The 17,984-nt window shown below is 43.0% G+C and overlaps 1 protein-coding gene across 2 annotated transcripts in view; it reads left to right on the top strand.

Annotated features, from left to right (window-relative positions):
- Positions 1 to 17,984, top strand: part of SCUBE1 (signal peptide, CUB domain and EGF like domain containing 1) — a 443,267-nt gene that overhangs the window by 73,785 nt on the left and 351,498 nt on the right. For both annotated transcript variants that reach the window (XM_019515739.1, XM_019515738.1), the window contains exon 4: positions 13,269 to 13,403. In XM_019515739.1, coding sequence (XP_019371284.1) covers positions 13,269 to 13,403 — 135 coding nt within the window. The remainder of the gene's footprint in view (positions 1 to 13,268; positions 13,404 to 17,984) is intronic.

The raw sequence follows: 17,984 nt of genomic DNA, 5'->3' as shown, positions 1-17,984 counted from the left end.
CCTGATTTAATTCAGATTTGGAGATTCAGCCACTGAATCAGACCAAATCTCCTCTGAATTGAATTGCCACCTGAAGCTTCACACAGCCCTACTGTTATGGTGGTTCAGTGTAATCAATAATTTTTCCTACAGAGTTAATACAGTTCCAAAAAGACCCAGCACGGTTCTGGGAGGCATTGTGATTCTAGAGATTCTGTCTATCTGATGAGATGTGAAACCAAGAATGCACCTGCAAGTGTGCATTAAAGATCTTATGGAACATTTTGTAAGAGAAAAAATATTAGCCTCTGTGTTTTTAGCAAACATACAATACAGTGCTAAACTAGAACTCCAGCTAACTAAAAGTGCTGGTTATGTCTTCAAATGTAAATGTGTCATGCATGAAGAGACCATTTTTTCATAATCAAATAGGAATCCTCTAAAGGTTTTGGCTGTCTGGAAAGTTATGAAAAATGGGGATCTGATGTATTTACTGTGCATACTTGTGGCATATCTTTACAAGCCAGAATTATTAAAGCACTACTTTTGTTCTCCTGAAACATCTTTCTTCCAAGTGTTTTATAAACTTTAAGTCTTAAAATTGTTCTCTAGGACAAATAATGGATTTGCATGACTGAAGCTTACTTCAATCTCTGTTGCACTACAACCATACTTAAAAATTACAGCACCGCAGTACTGCACTTTGGTTTAGGACAAGAAGTGTAAAACATATTATCCTATTGAAATTGTGGAAATGTTATTGCCTTGGTTGGGATCAAGCCAGGAAATTAGAGTTAGCATCCCAGCTCTGAAATGGGCCAGGTTATCCTATGTGATCACAACAATTTGGTTTCTTTTCTATATAACCCTGTATCTTTGGGGTGGGGCATGAAACCAAGACCCTGCCTTCCTCTGCTCATGTAGAATCTTATGGCTCATTTCATAGGAGGAGAGATGTTAGCTCCAATGTCCTGGCTTGATTCCTACCCAAGTAACATCAATCTACAGTTTCAACTGCATAATATATAAAATATTTGCAGTTCAGTATTTTTCACAGGCAGAGCTCCAGTATTGAGTTTCCTGATAAGGATAATGTGCTTTTGCAAAAATTCAACTGGAAACCAGAATCTACTGGATTTCCCTCCCTCCTCGTTGGTCTGAATGTGTAAGATGAGATGTGGGTTTGGTGATAATCTTCTCAGCAGAAAGTGGGAGGAGAGTTGCAAGTGTATAATAAATAATTTTGTATGCTCCCACATGCAAAATGTCAACAAGTGGTCATACTAATTGATTTAAGACTGCATAATCACTGGCATGATTAAAGAGAGCAATGCCTTTCTTTTGATTTAGATTTATTTTTCTTCTCTCTCCAGACAGCTGCATGCAATGTGTTGCTTGCATGAACTCCAAATGAATTCTTCTATCACTGATGTTTATTTTTCTTTATATTTCTTTATATTATGCAACAGTTCACATTTTAAATACAAAACTAAACAACTTTTGGAAAGCTTCATACATTTCATAAACACAATTTTTAAAAAAAGAAAAACTGAAAAATTGGTCATTGTCTTGGCCCTCCTCCAAATTTCCTCCCTGGTTAAATCCAGGAGGCTGATGGTTAATCAGTCTATCTGGTACTGCCCCCATATAATCCATTATAAATGCCTTTAATCATATTATCGAACATAAATTCTTTTACTGATTTTTTCTTTTTTACTGAAAGTGGTCTTTGACCATTGTAACTTATTTTAGTGTACTAACTTAATGCTTAAATAATGCATAATAACTTCCTTCCTTTAGTTGACTGGTCTTAACTTTCCCCAGTGTCCCTAGGTAGAAAAGCCCTAGTACAGTGCCTTAGATCAACACTGTTTTTGGGGTGTTGGGTATAGCCATGTTGATCTAAGGACATAGTCAGACAAGGTTCTTAGGGTAAATGTGATATCTTTTATTAGAACAACTAAATAGTTGGAAAAAATGTTCTTTACCAGCTTTTGGGCACAAACACCCTTCCTCAGGTATAGGGAGAGTCTCATGGTGTTTGTATATTCTCCTGGATGGAATAGAAGCTTAAGCCAATATGCAAAATGTTTATTGAAACGGTGGCCAAACTGCGGGTCGCAAGCTGCATGCGGCTGGTCAGCATGGTCGTTGCAGCTCTCCAGGGCTTCTCCACCAAAGCCCCGCCCCTGCACCCTGCCATACCATGCTCTGCCAAAGCCCTGCCCCATGCTGCTTCTCCACTGAAGCCCCGCCCCTGCACCATGCTCCGCTCTGCTCCACTGAAGCCCCATCCCTGTGCTCTGCAGCTGTGCCACTTACCCCAGGGCATGGGGAAAGCCAGAGCAGCTCAGTGGGGCAGGGGGGTGGGGGGGTGGTCTCCTCCACACCGGGTCACTCAGCACCCCCAACGCTCTCCGACTTTGGTGGAGGATCAGATGTGGCTCCCAGGGTGAGTAACTCTGGCCATCCCTAGTTTATTGTCTTAAGCTTCTGCTTCTGTTTCACCCAGGAGAGCATACAAACCTCTTCCTGAACACCTTCAGTGATGGAAAGTCCACAACTTCCTCAGGCAGTCTATTCTACTGCCTCACTGTTTTAACAGTGAAGAAATTTTTTTCCAGATATCCAATCTAAACTAATTTTCATAGAATCATAGAAAATTTGGGTTGGAAAGGACCTCAGGAGGTCTAGTATACCCCCCTGTTCAAAGCAGGACCATCTCCAACTAGATCATCCAAGCCAAAGCTTTATCTAACTGGGTCTTGAAAACCTCCAAAGATGGAGGTTCCATCACTTCTCTGGGTAACCTTCTCCAGTGTTTTATTACTCTCCTAGTGAGAAAATTCTTTCTAATATCTAAACTTCCCTTTCTGCAACTTGAGACTGTCACGGGCTGGGGTGCAGAAGTGGCCGTGATCCCCCTAGCGCCCCTACCGTGTCAAGTCGCCCCCCTAGCACCCTCTTCTCGCCCACCACGTCTTTGTCCTATAGTATTATTAATGGGAGGTTGCCTTTCCTGGGGTCCCCTGGACACGGTGCTGAGCTTATCCTGCCCCCTTTTTCTTATGTGCAGTGTTCTGGTACACTCCGCCTTATGGGCTATGCATGCCTCCTACCTCCCCTGTAGCATGGCCCAAGCCTCGCAGTTGTACCGGACATTCTTATGTCTCTGTACGCCCTATGTACACACCCCCTTTACTGAGACCTCTCCAATGAAGGCCCTCTCTGGGTTTCCTAATATGTATGTGCCCTCTCCATACTCTGTCCCACGCACCTTGCCCTCTCCGGGCTCTATCCCGCGCGCCCTGCCCTCTCCAGGCTCCTACTCATGAGATCACCCTTCTTCAGGCTCTTAATCGCGCGCTCGCCCCACTGCGGGCCTCCAACCGCGTGCTCGCCCTACTCCAGGCTTTTATGCTGGCCCTCGCCCCTCTCTGGGGCTTCCTAGTAGGCTTCCCCCCCTCCTTTGGAGCTTATGCCTCACGCTCCGCACGTTCTCGCCCACGTTGGGCCTTGCTCGCGCTTCTCGTGCTTCCCTTGCCCACACTCGGGCCTGTCCCTTGCTCCTCGCGCTCCTCACCCTCTCTGGGGCTTGTCCCGCGCTTCTCACGCTCCTCGCCCTCTCTGGGGCTTGTCCCACGCTTCTCGCGCTCCTCGCCCTCTCTGGGGCTTGTCCTGCGCTTCTTGCGCTCCTCACCCTCTCTGGGGCTTGTCCCGTGCTTCTCGCGCTCGGGGCTCAGGTAGCCTGTAGCCGTGCCTGGCCCCCTGACCCTCCTCCTGGGTCACATGCCCCACTGGGCTAAATACCGCCCCACACAGGCTGGGGTCACAACCCCACAACGCAGCGCTCTTTGCCGCGCTGGGAGCACCCCCCACCTCACTGGGGAGCTCCTAATGAGGCCTCCTCCTTCCCCTTATAGCCTCACCCGGTCCTCCGGTCTGACCCTCCTCCTGGGGTTGAGCCTCCTTAGGAGCGGTGCGCGGAAGTGCCCCGCGACAGAGACCATTGCTCCTTGTTCATCATCTGCCACCACTAAAAATATTCTAGCTCCATCCTCTTTTGAACCTCCCCCCTCAGGTAGTTGAAGGCTGCTATTAAATCCTCTCTCAGTCTTCCCTTCTCCAGATTAAATAATCCCAGTTCTGTCAGCCTCTTCTAATAAGTCAGGTCCTCCAGCCTTCTTGCCATTTTGTTGCCTTCCACTGGACTCTCTCCAATTTGTCCACTTCCTTTCTGTAGTTGTGGGGTGGGAAGGGGTGAGGAAGACAACAAAACTCAACACAGTACTCCTGTGGGGTGATGAGGTCTCACCAGTGCTGAATAGAGGGGAATAATCACTTCCCTTGACCTACTGGCAACACACCTACCAATGCAGCCCAGTATGCAATTAGCCTTCTTGGCAATAAGGGCACACTGCTGGCTCATAATAAGCTTATTGTCCACTGTAACCCCCAGGTCCTTTTCTGTAGAGCTCCTGCACAGCCAGTCAGCCCCAGCCTGTATTGGTGCATGGGATTACTCTGTCCCAAATGCAGGACTTTGCACTTGTCCTTGTTGAACCTCATGAGATTCCCTAAGTCACTCTGAATACTAACCCTACCCTCCAGCGTATCTACTACTCCCACCAGCTTGGTGTCATCTGCAGACTTGCTGAGGGTGTACTCTATGCCATCTTCCAGGTTGTTGATGAAGACATTGAACAAAACCAGCACCAGGACCAACCCCCTGGGGCATTTCACTTGGTACCAGCTGCCAACTAGACGTCAAGCCATTGATTACTATTCTCTAAGCCTGATGCTCCTGCCAGTTTTCTGTCCACCCTACAGTCCATTCATCCTGACCATACTTCCTTAGCTTGCTTGTGGAGATGTTCACTGGTCTCCCTGCATCCACAGAGCCAGTCACCTCATCATAGAAGGGAGTCAGGTTGGTCAGGCATGACTTGCCCTTGGTGAATCCATGCTGACTGTTCCTAATCATTATGTTCTCCTCCAGATGCTTAGAAATGCCCCATTTTGCTGCAACTTCAAGCCATTCGTCTGCATCCTCCTCTCTGCAGCAAGAGAGAAAAGGTAGTTTCTCTCTCCTTTATGGCAGACCTTCAAGTATTTGAAGATTGCTATCATGCCCGCTCTTCAGTGCCTTTTCTACAAGCTGAACATGCCTAGTTCCTTCAGCTTCTCCTCATGTGTCTTACCTTCCAAGCCCTTGATCGTCTTTGTTGCCTGCCTCTGGACCCTCTCCAACTTCCCCATGTCCTTTTTACAATGTTGAGTCCCAAACTGTACACAGTACTCCAGATGAGACCTAACCAGTGCCAAGTCTGAGATCTGTGGTCTACTAAGTCTGTGATTTCATAGTTTCATAGTAGTTAGGGTCAGGAGGAACCTGAACAGATCATCTAGCCTGACCCCCTGCCACAGGCAGGAATGAATGCTGGGTTCACAAGACCCCAGACAGGTGATCATCCAACCTCCTCTTGAATTTGCCCAAGGTAGGGGCGAGGACCACTTCCCTGGGAAGTTGTTTCCAGATTTTGGCCACCCTAACTGTAAAAAATTGCCTTCTGAACTCTGACCTAAACCTATTCCCCGTCAGCTTGTTATCATTGTTCCTTGTCACCTCAGGTGGTGCTGGGGAGAAAAGGGCTCTACGTATTTGCTGTTGATCTCCCCTGATGAGTTTGTAGGCAGCCACCAGGTCCCCCCTCAGCCTCCTCTTGCTGAGGCTGAACAGGTTCAGGTCCCTCAGTCTCTCCTCATAGGGCCTGTCCTGCTGGCCTCTCACCAAGCGGGTGACCCTCCTCTGAACACTCTCCAGGCTGGCCACTTCCCTCTTGAAGTGTGGCGCCCAGTCTACCAAGACTCCCTAGTCATTTTCCATAATGCTGCTATCCAGCCAGGTGTCACTTATTTTATATTTGTGTTCCTCCCGAGGTGTAGCATCTTGTTTTTTCTGAAATGAACTTAATTCTGTTAGCTCTAACCCAACTTCCTAATCTATCAAGATCCTTCTGAATTGTGCTCACATCCTCCAAGGTGTTTGCAAGCCTTCTTATTTTTGTGTCATCTTCAGATTTACTCAGGAAGCTTTCTATGCCAGCATTCAAAGCATTAATAAATATGTTGAACAGCACTGGACCCAAGACAGATCCCTATGGAACTCCACTCAAAACCTTCTGCCATCTGACACAGACCCATTAATAATTACCTTTTGCTTGTGGCTATAGAGTCAGTTATCTGTCCACCTTATAGTACTTTTATCAAGCCTACATTTCTCCAACTTGTTTATGAGAAGGTTGTGCAGGACCTTGTCAAAAGCCTTACTGAAGTCCAGATACATGATATCTACAGAATTTCCTTCATCCACCCAAACAGCTACTTGGTCAAAAAAGATCAAGTTTGAGTCCATTCTAGATACTTGTGATCAGCCTTTCCTCCTGCAGATGCTTGCAAATGGCTTTCCTTAGGATATGCTCCAGTAACTTCCTAGGTATTGAGGTCAGGCTAACCAGTCTGTAGTTCCCTGGGTCCTCCTTTTTAAAGAGGGGCACTTTGTTGGCCATCTTCCTGTCCTCTGGTACCTGATCAGTCTCCCATGACTTAATGAAGATCATTGCCAAGGGCTCCGAGATCTCATCTGCCACTTCCCACTCCTCTGCCATGGCGTGAATTCATTTAACCCTAACAAATGCTCTAACTGTCTCTTTTGTTATCTCATCCCTCAGGTTCCTTCCTTCTCCCTCCCCTTCCTTATCCAGATAAACCATATTAGGTATCAGCTGCAGCTTACTTTTTTTTTTTAAAGATTGAGGCAGAGTAGCTGTTGAGTATCTGTTTACCTTCTTTGTATCTTTGGTTGGGAGTTGGGAATTCATCCTGGCTTTTTTTCTGGCTAACATACTTACAGAACCTTTTTTTGTGTCTTTTACCTCCTTTGCAAGGTGCAGTTCATTCTTTATCTTTGCCTTCTTGATTTTGTCCCTGCAGGTTTTTGCTATTTCCTGGTACTTGTCCTTGGTGATCTGCCCATTCTTCCATTGCCTGTATGCTTTCCTTTTGCATTTGAGCCATTTTAGAAGCTCCTTGTTGCAGCCACACTGATCTCTTGCCAGTCTTCTTGTGCTTCCCTTGTGTTGGGACTGTTTCTTATTGGGCTTCCAGTTTCTTGTTGGGCTTCCCCTTAGAAGCTCCCAGCCCTCCTGGGCATCTTTATCCTTCAATCTATTCTCCCACAACACCTCCCATGACACCATATGTATTAACTCCTTGAGTCAGATGAAACCCACCTTTTTTTAAATCTAGCATCCTAATTTTGCTGACCTCATGCTTTCCGTCTCAGGATCTGGATTCCATCATATCATGATCAATGTAGCACAAACATTAAAAAAATTAAATGTAAAGTAAATTTAAAAGTAAAATGTAAAAGTAAATTTGATTTGAATTGCAAAGCATTTTAAGGGAAACAACCACATACTCCAATAAACAATGGTTCTAGCAGTATTCTCCAATCATTCATGGAAAGTGATTCCTTTTTCACTTGGCCAGTATTAGTGAAGCTTCCCCTTGAAATACTGTGTCCATGTCAGAGCACTTCTTTTCAAGAAAGACATTAGACAAATTAGAATTAATCCAGAGAAGAACAACAAAAAGTATATAAGTATTCTAGAAGGAAACTGGGACTCTTTACTCTGCAGAAGTGGAGACTGAGAGGAGATTTGATAGCAGTCTTCATATACAAAGAGCATTGTTATAAAAAGGATTGAGATCAAATAACTTCTGTGTCCAGAGTGGACAGGACAAGAATGAACAGTCTTAAATTGCCACAAGGGAAATTCAAATGATATATTAGGAAGAACCAATTATGTGGGTAGTGAAGCATTGGAACAGACCACCTAGAGATGTTGTGGAATTTCCATCATATGACATTTTATATCAGGTTAGATAAGCATTTGGCAGGGATAGTTTAGACAGGATCTGGTATTGAGCAGCTGGTTGAACTAGATAACCTCCTGAGGTACTTTAAAGCCCTGTTGTTCTCTGTTCTATTAATCTATTATGAAAAACGTTGTCTATATTTATTTTTGTATGTATTCCCAATTGGTTGTCATCATGAGCATCAATATTTACCAAGAGCAAATGTAAGAGTTTTTGTGTAATTTTTCTGGGGTAAAAACTAGACTGAAAGGTTCTCTATTATCTAGTTAGAATGTAATATAAAAATACCTCAGACACATTTTCCTGAAGAATATTTAAAAAACAGTAAAATTATACAGGCATTTCAGCTTTATATTAAAAACAAGATGTTATCTTTGTTTCGCATAATAAAATCTATGTATTAAAGCATGGAGATTCATTTGGGAAGCTCAGCTTTCTTTGAAAGATCTTTAGAGGCATCAGGAAACATGATTTGTTTAATTCTTCTCTCTTGTTTATGTTGAAGCCATGGTTGAGAAACTGCCTCTGAAGCTAGGCAGGGAAGCAATAAAAAGTGTTAATATGACAAGCAGGAATGGGTTCTACATCCCATTAGTGATTTACAGAAGCAAACATTTTTCCATTGCTTCCTGCATAGCACAGGAATTCAGATGTTTCTGAGTACTTCATGCCAGACACTTGCATTGTAACCAAGAATACAGATTGTTAAGAGCTTGATACATCTGCATGGGTTTGTGATAATCTGTAGCTGACCACTGTTTTTTCAAGCAATTTTCTTTGGCTTCCACTTGCCATAGTGAGGTCCTCACTATGTATTGTTTGTATGTTGCCTTAGGTTTTTGCAGTCTTGTAATCCTGTCTAGTTCAGCTTGTTCTGTTTTTTTCTCCAGCTTCTGCAGCCTGGCATTTGTTATCTCAGCTGCTTGGCACATTCTAACTGCCTTTTCCAAATTAAGCTCAGGATCCTCTAGCAGTCTTTTCTGGAGGCTTGTATCCCTTATATCCAATGCTATTTGGTCTCTGACCAAAGACTCTTTTAGGTCTCTAAAGTTGCTCAGCAGTCTGAGGTCTTTGACAAACTCCTCTATTGTCTCACATTATTTCCTGTTGTCTCACTTGGAAATTATACTGTTCAAAGTTTTCATTTTGTTTTGGTATACAATATTACTGTGCCATAGCTTGTTTGTTCTGCTTCTGACAATTGTGGCAACAGTCAATCTGCCTAAATCATGGTGCATGCATGAGGGCCACCCAGACCTTCGATGCATATGCCTGAGCAGGAGATTTTGGAAGAGTGGAAGCTGCCCAGACCTTCCATCCTCCCTTTAGGCCACTGAGACAGAATCCAAAGACCAGACTAAGTCTAGATGTTTGGGACCTGTAATTGTATACTGTATAATTGGCTGTAATTGTATACAAGTGTCTGGGAATTGAAGCCAGGTCACCTGTGAGGTAGGCAATGATTCTACCACTGAAGCACAGGGGACTCCTTTCTAACAGTTGAAGGCTATTATAAAGGGACAGAGCTTCTGGGCCTGCTATATTTAAAAAAAATACCTACCTTGAGTGAATCTTCCTTCTCTGTAGCTCTGGCTGTCATATACATAGTGAACCTCTGCTTAAATTTCTTCCAGGTTTCTGCTGCATTGTTGGACAACTTTAACTCCTCTGGAATTCTGAGATGCTCTATTCTTTTTTGTTTTTGTCTTTCTTCATTCCCCAATCCTGGTAACATGTGTTGTTTTCAAAAGACCAAGGAGTTAATCTTATAGAATGATAAAGCTTGTTTATTTGAGAGCAGTACCTTGTCTATCATTCTGCTGTTCCCTCCTGGCATCCCCAGGCAAATATAACAACTTATACATAACACTCGTAAAGGTATCCACACAATGACTTCATTGGGCTTGAACTTAGGTTTCAACCAGGCCCCAGCCTCTTGCTCCCATACACACACTCCAAACCCAGAAATATGCCAGACAAGCATCTCTGTAATTATCTCCAGAGCCACCTTAGGGACTTCAGTATCCAACATGCTGTTGGTCTGTGGAGTGTGCTCAAAGTCATTGTGGTGGCCATGTGCAGTCACTATGGCACAGGCTTGCTCTAAGGTACCAGTAATACAATAAGCTGCAAGCAGGTTGACACCTTTGCAGGGCCAGGACTTAAGAAAAGAAATCAACAATGCTGCAGTTGGGCCAGGGTTTACTGGTGGGGCATATATTGCATGGATGCCTGCAGGGCCATCCCTGGGGGGTGTGAATTGGGATGATCGCCCCGGGCCCCACACTTTGGGGGGCCCTGTGGAGTAGGGTGGAGGAGCGGTGGCACGGAACTGGGCGGAGCAGTGGTTCCACGTTCAGCCCCTTGCTACACTGCCACTGCTGCTGCTGCCAATGGCAATGGCAGCTTCTTCAGGTCTGGGGCTCATGGGATCGGAGCTGGGGCGGGGCTCCGCATTGCCTGATTTGTCCCAGGCCCCGCACCCTGCTCGGGTCAGCTCTGGATGCCCATGTGTTTTACATCCCAGCTTCTTCCTTTCTTCAACTCCTTTTTGCTTTGTCCATATTTTTTAATGATTTAAATGCAAATAACTGAAAACAATTGGAAGACATTTCTATCAAAAGTTTGTCAGAGTTGCACTGTAATAATATTTATTCCAGCATATGAGTATGGATGGGGGGGGTGGGATTGGCAGTAAATTAGTCTATCTAATTACAGTATAAGCTGATACTAGCTTATACTGTAATGCTTATACTAGCATCAGCTTATACTATCAGCTGATACTATCAAAAGTATAAGCTTATACTATCAAAAGTACACAAAAGTTAATAAATCACTTCAGTTGTTTCAAATTATTCATCAGAATGGGAAGGCAATTATTCAAGTTACTTTGTGGTAATGTAAACAGAATGTTCAGAAGACTGTTAATTTTTTAGCAAGTTTTTGGTTTTGGGTATATATCAACTGAGGTTTTTTTCCTTTCCAGTTACTTAGCATTAACTAATCTGCTAAAAAGATGAGTCATAATCCACTGCATTATTTTGAAGAAATAAGTCCAAACTCTGTAGAGTGAATTAAAATATGTTATACCAATAATAATATAAGGCTCATCTTGAGGCTCTTGAGTCATTTGATTGCTCTCACCATGCCCTGTTACATTGGTTGCTGTATTTCTCCTTCTCATGTATGCTCCAAACTATTCTGATGTAGCAGCTAAGGGGAGTCAGTCCCCTAAACGGTGAAGAGGAAATAGTAATCTGCCAACACCTGGTGAGGGGGAGGTGAGTGAATGGTGTTCATGGAGTGAATGTAGAGCACCAGGTTTTCTGAAGATTACCTTACTTGGAAAAGTTGACTGAACCAGCTCTGCCATGCCATTTTAACTGCTGATCAGGTTTCTCCAGTATCTCAGATCTCCTGCCAACAGGTATCTGCCTGAGCAACTTGCCCTGTAATTTCATATACCATGGGCATTCCTGAAAAAATTAATTACTGCAGAAAATGTGCCAACTTGATTGAGATTTTTGGTGTCGAGATTTCCCCACCGAAAAAAAAGAAACCTAAACTTGTTGAAATGTTGCCATTTACTATTAAATAAGTGACTGTTTGGTAGAGCTATGTGAAGCTTTGGGTGGTGATTCGATTTGGAGGGGATTTGGTCCAATTCAGTGGCCGAATCTCCAAAACTGAATTGAATCAGGGGACCAATAAAAAGGTCTGAATTGATTCGAAGCTCTCCGAATCAATCTGGAAAAAATTCATAGAGCTTTGATGATTTGCACAGTCCCCGCCTGCTGCTGCAGGGAGCTGGACCCAGACTTGGAGCTGGTAAGTAGGGGGCAGGAGAGGGGAGGTTGGAGAAGGGGGGAGGGGATCATGGGGGGACCCCCACCAGGCCCCATCCCCAGCCTGCTTCCTCAGCCCACCCCGAACACTGCGTGAACCTCACCTACTCCCCCAGCCCCCCCATGGCTTCCCTGCCTGCCCCAGCTCCCGGCCCTTTAAAAAAAAAAAAAAAAACCCTTCACCAGGTGCTGCCAGGCAGGGGAGGTGATTGTTGCTGCCCCCCACTGCCCAATGCTGCATGGGGGGCTCTGCCACCTCCATACAGCTGCCCAGCCTGCCCCAACTCCAGCCCTTTAAGAAAAAAATAACCAAAAAAACCCCCAAATTCACCAGCTCCTACAGTGGCCTCAGGACTTTGGGGGCTCATGGAAGAGCCCCCCATGTGATGAAAGGCAGTGGGGGGCAGTGGGGATCGTCTCCCACCCGGCAGCACCCAGTGAGTCAGGGCTTTTCTTTTCAAAGCACCGGGAGCTGTGGTGGGTGGGGCAGCCATTGCCAGGGCTGGGAGAGTGGGTGGGGGATGGGCCTGTGTGATTCGGAGATTCAGCAGCAGCTGCATCTCCAAATCAGATTTGTCCGAATCAATTCAGGACAATGATTCAAATCACCAAATCGAATCACTCCCCCCCGAATCAGCTGAATCCAAATCTGAAGCGAATACTAGCTGCTTTGCACAGGCCTACTGTTTGAGTGTTTTGTATATGCAACCAGTTGTGGGTTACCTGGATAGCAGAGATGCTATTGTCCAACAAGTTAACTGGAATCAGGGTGCCTTGCTGCCTATTATGAACAAATTAGAAGGGTGCATGCATGGTTGAGTACAGGTCACATACACTGAACATATCTCTAATGCCCATGACCTCCCTGTGTGAAAACATGTCTCTGTTATCCCAGAATGGTATAAACATTTTAATGTCAAAAGGAAGTGATGGGGGTGGGGAGGGACCCTCAAAACTGCCAGTAGCTAATGCTGCCTTTGTGGTTTTATATATTTGCCTATTAAAATGACAATACAGGCATGGAAGATTTAGATTTAAGAAGCTTCCTTTCATTAAACAACATTAAACAAACTGACAAAGTAGGGGGTTCTGACTTCAGTAATTGAAACATGCTGTTCTGTTCAAGACCAGAACTCTATAAAAACTATTTTCACCCAGTAATGCCCTTTGTGTTTGCCTTCCACCCTTGCTCGAAATTACTGTAGCCCTGAAGTACCTCTCTCCAAGCAGAGTGGGAATGACAGAGCGCAACACAGCACTTGGCAGACAGGGTCACAGCCCTTTTACAACTGTTAACATTCATTGTACTCTGGAAATCAATTAATAGCTCAGAATGTATGACAATGTGTGAGACAGAGTTAAATGGATTAATCTGGATTAACTCTAACAGCATCCATGTAGTTTTCATTAGCTTAATTTACAGAGTGCTTTTTGGTGGATGCCTCACTATTTTAAATATATGGCTTATGTGTGTATATATTATATTATCTTTATTTTTCCTAGATGTTGATGAATGTCTCGATAACAATGGAGGGTGCCAACAGATTTGTGTGAATACAATGGGCAGCTATGAATGTCAATGCAAAGAGGGGTTTTTCCTGAGTGATAATCAACACACCTGCATCCACCGCTCCATTGGTAAGTGATCAGGGTTGGCAATACACTCGCAGGAATAACTGTGTTGATCAGAAATTGTTCTTTAAATTTCTTTCCTCAGAGCACTGAAAATCATGGCTTGGTTTTGGAAGAGGTAATTAAATTTATTGCACAGGCAGGTACACTAATAAAAGAGCTGTGCAGGGGAAAAAAAGATATTGATACATAGAGAAATATACCTAGTTTGAAACATTGTCTAATAGAACATACAGAGATGTCATCTTATATGACTGAAGAAACCTCTGGAACTGCACAAAAGCAATTCTCCCTGTCTCCTACCTTCACCCTAGACAGCATGGTTCCAAAATTTAAATTAAAATCAACAGCTGGTTTCTTTTGGAAATTATAAAATTTTCATATTTTGCCCAGAGTACAGTGAATTTCCTCTAATAGTTGGTTGCTGCTTGCCAATATTGTATCAACAAACCATTAATTTTTTATTTAATGCACTGTTTGGGATGGACTAGCAGACAGCTCTCTCTCTTGTTCATGCAACAACTGGAAAATCAAGGATTTCCTGAGTGGTTGTGAACCCAGTGCTGATTTTGGTTGGAGCAAGTGACTCATCTTGGTAAGGGTATCAGGGGTGGAAGAGAAGTTTGCATATAACTAGGAAAATGAGAACAACACAGTTACAAATCTTAGCAAGTGGATTCTCTATGATCATTCAAGCAGGTGATGACCCTGCAAGTAGTGGGAATATATTCTAGCAAATTTATCAATGACAAAGTAGCAAGACACTCTGATGATCAAATATGCACACACTGTATATTTCCACTAGCCATTCAAACAGAGTTTGAATTAAGTCATTGGTATTAACCAGCAGATACTACTAATAAAGGATATGAATTTAGTCACTATATTGACAGAAAAACAAAACCTTGTGGTCTATCTGATAGAGCCTTCTGAAAGCCAAATATATTTCAGGCACAGTGTGTTTGTTTACTCAGAATCATAGAGACAAATAATAATTTTGATTGCAAAAACATGGAGGTTCCAGAATCTATTCACAGCTTTTCTGTATTTTACAATGATTGCCATGTTAAAACTGCTTAGGCACTCTGGTTTTGATCAGAACATGAAATTGAGCTCCATCAGCTAATATATTTTAAAGGTCTTTATCTAAAGGTTTTTAGTTATTCTTTTCAATGTAAATGGTCAGATTTCTGTCCAGCATAAAGTAACCCTGACCCAAAGATATCCAACAGAGCAAGGAATAGTAGCTGGAGCCTTAATGAAAACCACTTGCAAAGCACTGTGATACAATCATTATTTCAATTTGTACATTATAAAAATTCCCAGCTATAATAAAAAAGAATTTAGATATCTAAGATGGAAACTAATGAAATAAATAGAAAATGAGACTCATAAAAATATTTTGCCTTCTAATAGAGGAGATTTATTGAGGGAAATTGTGAGTTTTTATGGTGAGGAAGATTCCCAGTTGGCAGGGAGGACAGGAGGTGTGGATTTAAAAGCTGACTAATGTAGGTATGTAATTAGAAATCTGTGGGGGGGGTGTGTTTGTGTTAACTTGTTTATAAGAATATATGAAGTAAGAGTCATTTATTTTAAGCAACAGAGTCACATTGTTCAGGGACTGAAAAACCCCCGCAGTGGCAGTTCCAAAATGTACAATGAACACAACTGCTGTGGCTTTTTCAAATACAAGGTGTCCGTTTGGAAAAAGTAAATACTGCCCTGTAGTGTTAAAAACCCACACAAACATATTGAGCTAATGTATTGGAACCAGGAAATAAAATAGAGGGATCTATTTTTGTTGTCCAAGATGACGAGAGTGCAAAAGAGCAAGCATGTGTGGTGCAAAAGTAAATTAAGGTTAAAAACGTGCCCTCTCTTAATTTCAATCTGCACCACTGGAGGGTCTCTACAAAAAACATTTGAAGAAAACATATAATTTTTTTTCATCAAAATAATTAACTGGAGGCCTTGTTAGTGTCAGATTGTGTCAACATCTGCCTGGGTCCCCCAGGGTGTGTGGGAGTGGGCACAAGGAGCCTTCAAACCCTCCCTGCCCCCCACATCCACTCACAAAGCACCCATTGCAATCCAAAAAACAATGGATCTAGTTCACCAAAGCCCTTAGCATGCATATTAACCTTAACTGAAAATAAACCCAACAGACTTGTTTGTTTGTTCAAATACAGGACACACTCATTATAATAAACCTTGTTTTTTAACAATCCCACCAGCAGGAACTAATGCAGCAAATTTATTAGCCCTATTATAGTGAGCACTGTCTTTTATGAACTATTCTCCTAGTCCTGTGTGGGTTTATTACAATGAGGTTTTACTATACTTAATATGTGGTAAAATGGCTATTACTCTATGCACTTTTAAAAATACATGCTCAATGGAACAATTTGAGGTAATTTGCTAGAAATTTCCCCGTATAATTCCCAGCTCAGAGATTGTAGTTAAAAGCCACAACAGAGCCCTTAGCATGGCACTTTAATAACCTCTTCACTGTGTCCCAGATGACATGTCCTTTGTGCTGTCCAGAAGTGTTCTTATTATTTCCCATGGGTGGATGGGATCAACTTAATTATCCAAAGAAAAGTTCAAACTTCGTACTAAATGGGTTAGGCTGACACAGTCAGGACTAACCATCCTTTCTCAATGTTTACTTCCTTTTCTTTCTTTATTACTGACCAGCTGATTCTCTTCTTGTGTTAAGTCTCAGCATCTTTCAGGCAAAAATTATACCTAGTAAAATGTGATTAATTTATTTATGCCTAAAATTTAATTTCCCATTTTCCATGTTAAGTTTGAATACTTCATTACAGAAAATGAAAAGAGAAGAAGTGTCAGGGACAAAACAGAACAGAAGAGAAGTGTTCAGTTGTTTATATTAGTTTGTTTTAGCTTCAACAATAGGTTGTGATAAGTATTAATAATAAAAGAGAAATCTTTGTTTTCCGGTGGCTTGAATAGAAACAGAATCAGAGATTTCCTGGCCTAATGCTGGAGAATAATGTTGAGATATCCTATGTGTTAGACCCCAACTCCATGCCCAACGACTAGGGAGATGACAATCCAATTGCTTATGGATCCTGTTACTCATTAGCCAGAGCAAGCAGGGAGCAAACACCAGCACACATTGCTGGCAACAGCTTTATTCAAAATGGAAACAGCTTTGGACTGGCTCCCTCACAGACACACAGGCTGTGAAACCAGGGAGCAGCCTTGAACAATAGTTCTTTCCACATTTATACACTTTGGTTCATGCTCCATTTAATCCACATTTGCCTCTCCTTTGTTCCACCTATATCTCTTCCTATCTCAAGCTCTGCCTCAGTTTACTGTTTACTTCATTAGCATGGAATTACCTATGCATTTCATTTATTTACATGTCTTTTTCCTATGAGCGCATGTTTAAGACCTTGACTCCTGCTTCTCTCGGTCACTTGGACTTCGACCAAAGCCTGGAAGCTTCTGGAGACTTCTTCACCAATCACCATTCACCTTTTTGCATATGTTTATTTTGGATTCTGTTACCAATTACATGTTGTTTTCTACATTCCAGTCTGTTTTTCAGTCCCATGTTGTACCATCTTCCACATTCCTAAGACTTCACCTCATTCACAGCACACAGACTTACATAGACTCACTTGAAAATGGTTGACACAGTTAAGATGGTTACTTAGCATAAGCAAATGGCTGCCTTAGCATAAGCACTCATAAGCAAAATTTGCTTTACCTTCTAACAATACATATTTTGCAACACTACTATATTGTTAAGAAAATGCTTGCCTAAGCATTTTGCAATGTTACTTTTAATGTATTGTTCTGCCTTGTGGTCAGCAGCTTGCCAAATCACAGGTCATGCCTTTATTCAGCTGCAAATCCAATGCTCCCCAAGATCCAAATACAGTCACCTTAACACTATGGCTCTAGAAGGTAGAAGTTCAAAGCCTTGCTCTGGGCTTGTGCCCACCACTCAGGGAGGCTGCAAATGGATAACTCAGGCTGGGTAGTCAAACATGGCCAGATACGATGCTACCCACATTGTGTGATGTTGGCTGCAGAAACTGGTATCCTTATGGACTGTTCAGCTCTGGCCCCACTGAACCCTAACATCCCCACTCACCTTGAGTCCAAATGGGAGACTACATTCTAGGATACTGAAGGACTTCAACTTGGGCAGAATAGCTGTGGGAAGTGGCCACATGGCAATGGAACAAGACTCTAAAAACATCCGGGAATGTCTGCTTGCCAAAAAGGAGGCTTACTCCCAATGGAAAGGAGGGGTCATCACTAAGGAGGACTATTCTGCAGTTGCTCGGGGATGTAGGGGGATGGTTAGGAAGGCCAAGGCTGAGATGGAACAGGGGCTGGCTTCCCAGATTAAAGACAACACGAAGTCCTTTTTTAAATACATAGGGAGTAGAAAGAAGGCCCCAGGAAATGTGGGGCCCTTGCAGGACAAGACGGGGAATCTGGTTGTCACGCCAGACGACAAAGCCAACATATTTAATAACTTCTTTGCCTCTGTCTTCCTCAGTAAGGACCAGAACTGCCACCTCCCTGCTGGGCCCCCTT

Source organism: Gavialis gangeticus, unplaced genomic scaffold (genome assembly GCF_001723915.1).
Source record: "Gavialis gangeticus isolate Ggan-Ray unplaced genomic scaffold, GavGan_comp1, whole genome shotgun sequence".
Classification (NCBI taxonomy): domain Eukaryota; kingdom Metazoa; phylum Chordata; order Crocodylia; family Gavialidae; genus Gavialis; species Gavialis gangeticus.
Note: the sequence above shows the minus strand (reverse complement) of the source record. Positions and strands in the feature narration are given on the sequence as shown.